This window comes from Elaeis guineensis, chromosome 4, assembly GCF_000442705.2.
Source record: "Elaeis guineensis isolate ETL-2024a chromosome 4, EG11, whole genome shotgun sequence".
Lineage (NCBI taxonomy): Eukaryota > Viridiplantae > Streptophyta > Magnoliopsida > Arecales > Arecaceae > Elaeis > Elaeis guineensis.
This window is the reverse complement of record NC_025996.2, coordinates 90,335,974-90,348,045: the sequence shown is the minus strand read 5'-3', so window position 1 is coordinate 90,348,045 and position 12,072 is coordinate 90,335,974. Positions and strand designations below refer to the sequence as shown.

The following is a 12,072-nucleotide window of genomic DNA, read 5'->3' as shown; positions in this document are numbered from 1 at the left end:
GACTCTTTATGTGAACATATATATCATGGTGTTGCATTTCTAAAGTCCTTATGTTGCATATGTTTTGTAGCACAAGGTTGTTTCTAAACTGGAAAATGAAATTACAGGTGTAAAAAATGTTTATTTGAAGGCTTCAGAATGTGAATTGTTGAAAACATTAAAATGTTTGCTGAACTTGGATCTAGTATAAATAAATAGGAACTAAGCTTCAGAATAGTCTGCATAAACTAATATTTTGGGTATATCTCCTGCTTCCTAGAAGATAGTTTTGCATATTAATTTTGGTACATATGATTGTGCTGAGCATGGACAATTGTATTGGTCCTACATTCTCCACATATCAAGATGGGTGACCATAAGGAATGTGGAACCAACACAAACCATGATTTTGGGCATACTGAGCCATGCTGGTGGCAGACCGGGATGGTTCTAGCATTCAAAACAAGAAACCCACGAAGAGAGGGATATGGAGAAGGAAAAAGAGGGAAAGAGAGAGAGAAGGAGAGGGAGGGAGAGAGATGGAGAACTCCAAAGGCCATCGGAGGGCTGGGGAGTGATTTGGAGGGGCAAAGCAGGGGCTCCGCCCTCCGAAACCTTGTTTTGTTTGAAACAGAGGTCCGTTGGGGCCCTTTTTTTATTTTGGAAACTTTAAGTGAAGTCAGCAAGGGGTTTGCCAACTTCCCTTAAAATTTCTAAAATAAAAAAGGGGCTCCGATGAATCCTAGTTTTGAATGAAACAAGGGTCTAGCAGGTGGAGCCCTCCGTGATCCTTTGGCAGCCTTAGCGACCCTCCCTCCCTTTCCCTCTCCCTCCCTCTTTGACTTCACTTAAAATTTCCAAAATACAAAAGGGGCTCTGATGGACCCCAATTTTGAACGAAATAGGGGTCTAGCGAGTGGAGCCCCTTTGGTCATCTGCGGTCCTTTGGCAACCTCAGTGACCCTCCCTCCCTCTCCCTCTCCCTCTCTCTCTTCCTTCTCTCATGTTTTTCCTCTCTCCTACTCTCTCTGCTGTGTTGGTACAGGCCCGGCATGGAACGGTATAGGGGCATACTGAACCATGCCACCGGCCGATCGATCCAGCCTCCGATACCAGCACAGCAAAGCTTGGGTGGCCACTTTTCCTTCTATTTTTAAATGGTCAACTTGCACATCAATTTCATAGCAGTGCTCAAACAAAACAATGAAAAATATAAACACTTAGGAATTTAGGTTGTAACATATTAACCCAGAATCTAGCTTATGATTGCATATTCTCTATGTTAACTACCATCTGCATTTCAATATTCCATAATATTCAAAAAGTTTCTTGGCACTAACAATCGATTCATTTTGCCCCATGTCCATGATTTAGTACAAACTTTATCTCGAGTTCCAGATTTGAAACACTAACATACCCTAGCAATATCTTACATCATTACAAGCATGCACTGAAAAGCAATTGATTGAACAAAGGCCTGGCAAGTTTTAATGCATTAACTAGAAATAAGTTTAAAACAATAAAAATATTTTAAAAAGAGGCATAAAGACCCATCATAACCAAAATTGGCCATGCCACATGGCACGCCAGCTTGGGCCTTGTGTTTGTATGGGTATTGGTGCAGGTTTTTAAGGCATTTGCTGCAAACTAATACTACAAGAAAGGAGCACATCCAAAAAATTCAATCTCACGGACCCAAAAACACACAAAAACATTGATGGAGTTAATAAAAGTTGATTGATAGACATGTGATTGCTCATTTTATAGAATAGCTTTTGTTGCTTCAACTACAGTTTCACAAAATCAACTCCAAAATGAACCGTTGCGCTTCAAATAAAAACTTACTTCAAGGGGTTAGCAAGCAATCTTTGTCCAATTGTAACAAAGCTAGTCTCCTGATTTGACATGAACCATGCAAGAGAAGAAACACTGCAAAAATCACCAAAAAGTATATCTATAAGGCATAAGCTTTCTTCAAAAAGATCTTATCAGTTACAACTACTTCACCAAACCTGTAAACTTGTTTGATGTTTATATGAAAGAACCAACCTTCCGGTAAATATATGCTCCCGAACTCCAAGGATGGATGGATATCTTACACCATCATGCTTCAAAAATTCTTGCAGCAAATTTCTCATTTTCAATGCCTCCTCCATGTAGTTATCCTACAAAAATGGATGTGGTAAGCTCCGAATGATAAATCTATTTGAAGGATAAGCAAATTATTAACTACCTGGTTCATGTCTATAGTCTGTAGACCTTCCCCACGTGTAAAAATAATGGCATGATTTTGATTTTCAGGTTTCCCTTCACCCAAAATTGCAGGACCAGGGAGCTTTATCCTATATATAACCTGAGAATAGAACACAAACATCAGCAATGATGAAGTGTTTGTCAACCAAAAGAATGAAGCACGAGGGGAAGAGTGATAGACAAAAATGTAGAAATGCAGACTACACATGACAAATGAGGAAATTAATGCAATGCAAGGCAGATGCATATACAGCAAATTCATACAATTAAATTCATAAAAACAAGGATTATGAAACAGTTCATTTCATTGTCTCATCTAAATCCAAGATAAAACTCATAATCCCTACATAAAAGAGAACCATGACCATAAGCATCTGGCATTTTCCCAACTAGTTGTGGTTGGCTTAACAGATCCTCAGTTGCCGAGCATTCCTACCTAAGGCAACATCTAATGTTATTCCAGGCTACTGTCTTTCCTTACCTCTCCCATCCATGATACCATAGGAAAGGAAATTTTCAACAATTACTTGAGAGAATCATAGAGGCGACATCTTTCAGATATGGTCAAATACCCAAAATCAGCAACAGTATATCAAAAGGGTGTCAACTTCCCATTTTCTACAAAAAGTTAACTCAATAACATCCATAGCTTCCCAATCTGCTGAATCTTCTATTGCAGATGATTCCACATTTTGATGCATGTGTTCAGCATTTTTGAACCAAGGGTTTTATTACGGGCCTCATTGTCTTCAAACTTCCTCAAGAGTTTCTTTGAGCATGTTTCTAAGTTCTAACAATAGTTGGGCAACTAGGTTGATCAAGATTAAATAATTTGGTTGAAACTAAAACTCTCTGCCATAACTACAAGGCATTTACCATGTTAATAATTCAGCAGCTGTTGAACAATGCCTTGAACTAAGGCATCATGTTGTCAATTACCCATGGCACGCTGAACCGGGCCAAACAGCCCCATTCAAACCAAGATTTTAAATCCCATGGGATGGGGCTGTTCTGATTTTTTCATAGAACGGGATGCGCCACCGTCCCGCCCATCCGAACACTTGGGATAGAGGATATCTCAAGATGTTGCAATTGAGATGCTGGGATGCTAGCGGACGCCCTATCCCGATACATTGGGATGGTGCCCCATCCTGGTGTCCCATGGGATACCCCGCTGGGACTTGAACGGTCTGGGTCGGTTCAACCTGGTTTTTCAAAGCCAAGCTAGAGTTGCTCTAAACTAGGTGGTTTCGAAAGGTATCGGGCCGAACCGAGCAGTTCGGCCTAGTTTGGGTCAGTTCGCCTCCCATCACTCTAATAATGGTGATGGGAAGGCCTAAGAAGACTTAGGAAGCTTTCTCGGACCATTCTTCCTCTCTTTTTTCTCAAAGCCCCCCTGTGCCAAAAAACAACAGAAAATCTAAGATTAAAGGTTGATTTAAGGTAAGGTGCCTCTCCCCCACCTCCATTCCTCTTTTTCTTTTTTCCAACAAAAAATTTCCGAAAATTAGAAAAACAAGGGGAGGTGCATGATTTCATGATATGTGGTAGATCTATGGATAATCTATACATTCGTTAAATAAATAATTTTTTAAATTAAACATATATATTTGGATTAAAAATTATTAAAAATAGAATATGAAAAATAACTATAAAATTAGAATGTTGTTTAGGGGTGTGCAAGCTTCTCTCAACCTAAATTTGGCATTCCTTTATGCAAGTTTTGATGCATTATATGCATAATGGCCTGGGATCAAATTTGAATAAACTTGAGAAGTAAGTAGCTTTTGATGCATGCCCAGAGACCTAGAAAAATATATGTAGCATCCATTGTAGGGTTCTACATGGATTTGAGCTCAAATAAATTTTTAAACTTTTTGGATTTAAATATCATTTTAGTTTACAAAAATGAAAAAAAGTATAATTAATACAAAAATATTAAAAATTAGTACTATGTATTAGATAATTTAGAAATATTTTTTGAATTAGAAAACACATTTTCTAAATTTATGATGTTTAAACTTATTTTTTAACTAAAAATTTTTAAAACTTAGGAATAATTGTGACAAATTAGAATTATTTATTACATAATTCAGAAGTATTTTTTGAAGTAGAAAACATATTTTTTATGAAAATAAAATTCTATTATTTTTATATAATTAATAAACTGACATTCTTGTTAAATATGCAAGAATGGATCCATCAAAGAAAAAGAATCAAGAGCGTGACATTGGTTGGGATCATGGACAAATGCTCTTAGATTGGTACCATTGGAAATGCAATTGCTGCAATGCAAAGTTCAAAAGAGAGGTAATCAAGTTAAAGCAGCACTTGGATGGTAGTTACCCTGATGTATCTATGTCGGAAATGCCTATAAAAGATCCGATAGCTGATGAAGAAGTACTTCACTGATTTTAGAACAACAAAAGAGAGAATTTCAAAGAAGAAGATGAACATGGACCATCGAGCTGCAAAGCAATCTTCCAATCACTCTAGGAGCCAAAGGAGGTCTGTGCTCTAGATGACGAGGCATAGATTTTTTTTTTTAAATTTAGCTAAGCCTAGATGATTAGTAGCAACTAGAGGAGGTGCCAGGCATAGGGCTCGATTTGGGCTACCACATTACGAGTTAGGATTGGGCTCTATGACCATCGGAGGAGAGTCAGAGTTTAGGACGACCTTACTTAAGGAGGCTGTCACGAGAGATGGTGGCCATATTGTATCTATGCTGGGGGCTTTTAGCAGCAGAAAGAAGTCCTCCAGAGAAATTCAATTAGAAATCACAATCCATAACTTAGATCTACACGCCTTAGTAAGGATTTGAAGCAATGGATTGACAACATATTGAAGGATAAGAAGAAAGATATATGATGAGCTATTGGATCCTGATTTCACTTCAGTCACATCCTAGTGAATGCGGCCGACAACACATTCTATCGATCTGCCATTTCATTCATACAGTTGCTGGCTCAAGTGTATATCCTCTAGAATCAAAAGACATCTATGTTGAGCATTTTGATAACTATAAGGACCTATAGAAGTGGAATGCATCGTATCAAAGCAAGTGGGCCACATATGGATTGACGGTGATGTGTGATGGTTGGGCCGATCCTACCAAATAGAGCATCAACTTTCTGAAATATTGTGATGCAAAATTTTTCCAAAAGTTAATTGATCCTTTCCATCAGGTGCACCATGCCATGTACATAGATTGATAGAGATGATTGATCATGAAGAGGAAAATGTCATACAAATCATCACTAATAATGGGGCACAATATAAGATCATCAGAAAGATTCTAATAGAGTAGCAAGCCAGCGATCATATATTTTCTGGACACCATATGGTGTGCATTGTATCAATCTAATGTTGATGAACATGGGAAAGCTTCATAGGGTGCAACCGAAAGTGGAGTTAGCCCAAACTATCACTAGATTTATCTATAACTACACATGAGTCCTGTCACTGATGAAGAGATACATAAGGAGGAGATCTTGAGATCGGATGTCATATGGTTCGCTATGAATTATATTGCATCTGATAGCCTCTTTGACAAGAAAGCAGACCTATGACAAATATTTTGTCAGTACCGAGTGTAGACATTCTGACAGCGGATCGAGAAGATAATGAAGGCTATCAAGCCATTATACAAAGTCCTTTGAACCGTGGACAACGAGAGATACCCCCAGATGGACAAAGCATCAGAATAGGAAAGCAGATCCAAACCATGCCCATAAGTATATCAATATCATGAGCAATGGGGGGACTACCAGATGGATAGAAAGTTGCATCTAGTAGGTAAGCAAGAAATCAAGAATCCTCTAAAAACTTAACTCTTGTACTTATACAACTTCAACAATTATGAACTTTATCTGCACTTTACTACTTGAACTCGAAGTTCCAATACATCATATCTAAGATTAATATGGATAAGGAACTTCTGACCGCCCTACATAATGCGATATATAAGATAAAACTTGATTCAAAAATCACAGCTATGTATCTAGAAGAGGTAAGTAAAATTAAGTGGCATGCTTTTGTTAACTCCATCTTCAATCAGTAATATGTTATAACAAATATAACTTTCACAGTCGAAAATATTTAGAAAGGGCACTGATAGGTTTGGAGTCTCGACAGCTATCATAAGCAAAAAAAAAAAAGAATCCAGGTAGATTAAATATCAACGACGATGACTATTTCTTGATGTTACATAGCTATTAATATGATACAATCTTATATGTAATTTTGCTCAATACTTTTGAAGCTGAATAATGGATTCATTTTGGTTTATCAATGAGGAATCTGAAGTGGCTTGCCATCCAAATCCTCCTTTAGATGATCTCTTTGAATGAATGTGAGCATAATTATTCCACTTTCACCCTCATTCGTAGTAAGCAAATGAACTGTCTAGTATAGGCACCTCAACAACCTTGTATATGTTCCCTATAGTCTAAGATCGAACATGAAATGCATTCAGAAGGAAGTTGAGTTGAAGTATGCAGATCCGATGCTGGATGCTTTTGTTCAGATGAGAATGATCCCATAATTGGATGACTTTTGGGCTAGTAGCAGAAGCCGAAGCCTAATGAGCCAGAATCGCCTCCATGCTGGCCAATTTTGTGGCCAGCGAGGCTCGGGTGGATGCAAGCGATGAGCAGATCACAACATTTCACGCATGATTCCAACTGAATAGACATAGAAAGTAGGATCACTGGGGAGTCATTCATAACATGACTTGATATCCGAGATATCCTTTCAAAGATATGACTGAGAGATGCTTAGACAAGCCCGCCATGCTATCCGATTGACTCAAATAGGTGGGCGACATCCATCTTTTCAACATATATGGAGAGGGGCAAAAGGGAATGTAGGTAGCTACTCAGCATAGCTTCAAAGGAAAAAAAAAGAGAGTTGCAACCTCAATGGAGTGGTGTCAGTTCACTCAAATTTAAAGATCATGGAAAGCGGCATGATAGTCCTAATGATCATGGATCTAGTGATCAACACCATTTGTAAGATAGCCACGGATGGTCTTCAATTCATGATGAGTCACACTTTGCGCATGCCACATAAGATAGGGACCATGATATAATTGGTAGAGCTTGCAAGAATACGATTGCATATAGAAGACAGGCACCTCGAGCCGTTTAGGACATGACACAGTTGCAGATGACCTTGCATTTGTAGGATCCATAGACATCAAATTCATCATCATATGCTGGATCTTGTTACCTACAGCCAGGGGCAGCTTATGATCTATATGGACATAGGTATGGTGCATCTAAGACATCATCTTCTAATAGGGACTAGCTTATACAGTCTAGAGCATTTTACAAGCTGGATTTTGCTACTAACATATTCGGATGGGCTCCTTCACAACCATATTATCGCCCGAGGATACGTCTCAGAGCCAGAACTTTAGCAAGAGATTTGAGACATTATAATCCAATGCCTATACTTTATGGGATTAGCATACAGGACTATAATGCCATTTGGTTAGAAGGATGGATTAATGTGCCTCTTGATGATGCAAAAGATCAGGATATCCATCAACAACATCAACACTTGATGAGATTGTAGATCTCGATATGTATACTTTAAATACATGTAATTGATTGTATCATTTTATATTTTGTATCTTATTGCTTTGAGCATATTAGTGTTCAACAAGATTGTGGACATTGGTGTTACCGTTTAATCATCTTTATAGATCATGACACCTTTCACAAACCCCACCACCACCACCATTGGCTTTGACTTTCCAAGACTTGGGATTCATGTAGGACATCTCTTTTGATTTAATTCAGCCAATCAAGATTTTACGTCCCGATGGGTTGAGGGGCATCCCGGTTGTCCCATTCCGTTCCTGTGAAAAACGAGATCAAAACGGGGTTGGGACTCCGAAACCCATCCATGCAGGGAGAGAAGAAGAAAGAGGAAAGAAAGAAAGGAAGATGAAGAAACAAAAAAGTAAAAGAAAAGAAGAAAATGAAAGAAAAAAGGAAGAAAGAAAAGAGAGAATAAGAAAAAAGAAACAAAGAAAGGGATAAGAAAATTTAACAAAAGGCAAAGAAAAGAAAAGATGATAGAAGAAAAAGAAAGAAAAGAAGGAAGAAAGAAAAAATGAAAAAAAATGAAAAAAAGAGAGAGAAAAGGAGGATATCTACCAGGATGCATGATCGGGACAGCTGTCGAAATGGAACAGGATGGATAGCGGGGCATCCCGTTCCATGAAGATAGCGAGAGACCTCCATCCCAAGGGATTTAAAACCTTGCAGCCAATGCCATGTTGATGCAAAAAGATCACTCAAAACATTAACAAGCATCGTTAAGTGTGTTATTGTTAAATCATCCTTATACCTTTCACAAATCCACCACCACCACCATTGGCTTCCACTTTTCCAGACTTGGGATCTACATAGGGCATCTCTTTTATTTTATTCCAGGTATGCCACATTAACATGAAAAGATCACTTACAATCATCAAGAGATAGAACATCAAATAACATCAACAAACATCTATTTGGGCTTAAAATCATTTAAGAAAAAAAAAACAGAGATTAGAGATCTTAAGAGCTAAAAAATTTTTAAAAATCCAGAAAAAGAAAATGAGCATAGAACCGATGCCTTGCTGTACCATGTGTCCATATGGCAGCGAACTGGTACCATAGCGAAACGATAGCCAACCAGTATGGGTCTCGGAATCGGTTTGGACAACCTAGACCCCTACTATACGATTTCCTGTTGAAAATTTGCCAAGCTTAAATAAAGCACATAGAAAGGCCTGAAATATGAAAAAAATGTGTAAATGGCCCCTTGAATATCACCGGCTGGTCACATAACTTCATCTTTAAACAAATAGAAAGATGATATGTCACAAATTTCTGCAATAGCAGCGTGCTCCTTTTATTATAAACAGATCTTTTTGTCATAATCATTTATGGAACAAATAACTAGTCCAATATTGTCTTAAAATCATCCAGAACAATAACGTTGACCTCACTAATGTTCACAAAAGCAACTCTAGCTTCTGTTTGTTGATGCACTCATATTAGATACTGGCATTTCAACAGTACCTGCATTCTACTAGAATATAGATGTTTTATCATTCCTAGTAACCCCTTTATTTGATCTTATTGAAGGTGCTCATAATCCAAATAAGTAGAGATTCTGATATACTGTGTATTGCATCATTCAGTTAGAAGTCGAAAGTTTATAAATAAAAAGTTTCAACAGAAACAAAACATCCAATCTCCAAAGGCGTGTCAAATCTATAATAGCCATCCTCATTTAAAATCTTCTGGAAGCAAAATACTCATATTTCTTAAGTACTATTCTCCACCAAAAGAACAGGATACTAACTCCTACACATTACAAATATATGATTGTTTCTTTTCCCCATTGACATGTTCATGCCTTGTGTGCACTCAAGACTTTTACATCTCAATGTACCATTCATAATTGGCATTTAATAACTTAAATGTATAAGCTGTCAATATCCACTTTATGTAGGTTCCTCAGCCTAGCTTTATTATGCTTGGAAAACTTCCCCAATCAACCCTTGCAATCCTACTCTAAATGCATTCATCAAAAGCAATTAGATTAGGATGCAGTCCACATTCTGCAAGGACAACAGTGATCAAACACAAATTATTCACTGCTTAGTAAGTTGATTAAGATTTTACAAGGAGCTAGATTTCATTTTTCAAAGTACCTAAATGGTTGTATGTGTCAAATATGTACCTTGCAATTAACTAAATATAAGCCACTGAAATATAAGCAATCAAAAACACAACCTCTATCCCATTCATCATACTAAATATTCTTGGATTCATAAATTAGTATATTAATGTGATCCCAGCATAGCCTCTTTCTAGTCAAGCTGGAGAAATGGCATACAAGAACCCAGGCCCATGCATTATTGATATCTAGGTAGATTTCTATACAATGCCAAACGTGATAAACACAAGATTATATGCAAACAGACCCACCCACATGGGTGTCATGATGGCTTCCAAGTTGCACTTAGGGTCTGGGTCCCAAAAAACTCCTCAACCAGTTATACTATGAGTTCCCTAGGCTATACTAGTCTAAGTCCTATTTTCTGTTTCACAGCCTTAAAAATTGTTTTCAACCATTTTGATAAAATATTTTCGATACATTTTCGTTGCTTTGACTTGGAAAGGTGGTTGTCTAATTAGATAGCTACACTATTAGGATTTAATAGTTAGAGAAGGATTAAAAGCCAATATTGCAGGACGTGTTGGGAAAACAGCAAATTTTTTTTGCTATGTTGTTTTGACTAGGACCAGAGTATAAAAGTATCATATTGAATATGGATCACATTGAGTGCATCCTGGAGTCCTCAGAATGCAATTATGAATGATATATTAGGCTTCAAAGAAATTGAAAATTCCAAGTTAGATTCCTTTGTGAAACAAAATCATCGAACTCCTTATGCTGATTAACAAGGAACCTCTTCATATAGGATGATTTCCCACCAAATCTCTTAAATTATAAATTCTTCAGCAAGAAAACACTATTTTCTGGGAAAAGTCTTCATTTTGCTTCCATAGTTATCTTTTTCTTAAACCATGCAGTAATAAGATTTGTATAAACTGAACTGAAGTGAAATCACTATTGTGGTAAAATTAATCAACTGTCAAGATAAAATGCTAAATTTTCCTGTAGCTTGAGGAGAAGCATCCAAGCAGTCACAAAGATGGATTTCAAATGCTTTGGCAATCATCAAAAAATTGGCTGGAGGATCAGATATTGAACATACCAGATGTCAATGAAATTCTACTGTTGAAATAAAGACTCACTTCCTCAATTTAGCGCTCAATATGGTGAATATAACAGTAGAGATTATTATCTACAACACTGGCACATTCATCAAGCTGAATATCATGAATTCAAGAATAGAATTGCAAGGTGAAAGTAGACATCCTCCAATTTCCAAGAGCAATCCAAAAGAGAAAATCCTCTATGTTGGATTGTGCATCATGGAGGTACTGAGAATAGTGAAATTGATGAAATTATGAGGGATATTCTGGCATGGTGGTAGCAACATAAAAAAGATACGTGAAAAAGAGAGATAAATTCATTGTCAAAGCTTGAAAGCTAATGAAAACAAATTTCTAACCCAATGGCTATGCAGATCTTTTGAAAAGTTTAATATTGTAAAGCAAAGTTCTCAAAGAAGCAAGAAGCCAATATTTACTTCATGATAGTGCAAGAAATTTTCACTTGGCAGAGTAAGGAAGACTACATCCAAGGTCCGCAATCTCGATTAAGTATAATAGCGATTCCTTTCGAGTTTGATATGGTATAATCAATGCGGTACAGTATGTACCGCATACCAAAATAACCCTCGAACCATTTTTCTTTCTTTTTATCTTGATATGCCTCGGTGTGGGTGGTATAACCTGTATCGGCCCGAACTTGAGTTTCATCTCAATTCCCACCCAATACGATCCTATACCAGATGGTACGTTCCATACCAGGCAATATGAGATTGTACGGCTTCTAGAAATCCTTCTACATTCAAGATTCAAGCAAATGTACACTATAAAGAGCCATAAAATTCATTAACTCACGTTTAGTCTTCAAAAACCCAATAACAGTTCAAGCACCCACTTGCAATATATCTTCATTTTGCTAAGCCAATTTCATCACATAATAAATTTGACATGAAAGTTGATTCCAATAATGGAGTTGGCAACCTAATTGGAATATTTGTTCACATATTTTGAAAATTTTTAAAAAAGAACCAAGCAATCATGCTATGCAAGGATTTAAGTCTCGGACAGGGATTTAGGTCCCAGCGGGACGTCCCAG

General features: G+C 37.2%; 1 protein-coding gene across 1 annotated transcript in view; it reads right to left on the bottom strand.

Moving 5' to 3' along the window:
• LOC140850995 (callose synthase 3-like) overlaps positions 1 to 8,659 on the bottom strand; it is a 40,720-nt gene extending 32,061 nt beyond the window's left edge. The window contains exons 1-5 of the mRNA XM_073256155.1: positions 8,593 to 8,659; positions 4,501 to 4,517; positions 2,213 to 2,332; positions 2,029 to 2,144; positions 1,825 to 1,908 (exon numbers count right to left, since the gene is read on the bottom strand). Of these exons, the coding sequence (XP_073112256.1) occupies positions 1,825 to 1,908; positions 2,029 to 2,144; positions 2,213 to 2,332; positions 4,501 to 4,517; positions 8,593 to 8,659 (404 nt within the window). The remainder of the gene's footprint in view (positions 1 to 1,824; positions 1,909 to 2,028; positions 2,145 to 2,212; positions 2,333 to 4,500; positions 4,518 to 8,592) is intronic.
• Between the last annotated feature and the right edge of the window lie 3,413 nt (positions 8,660 to 12,072).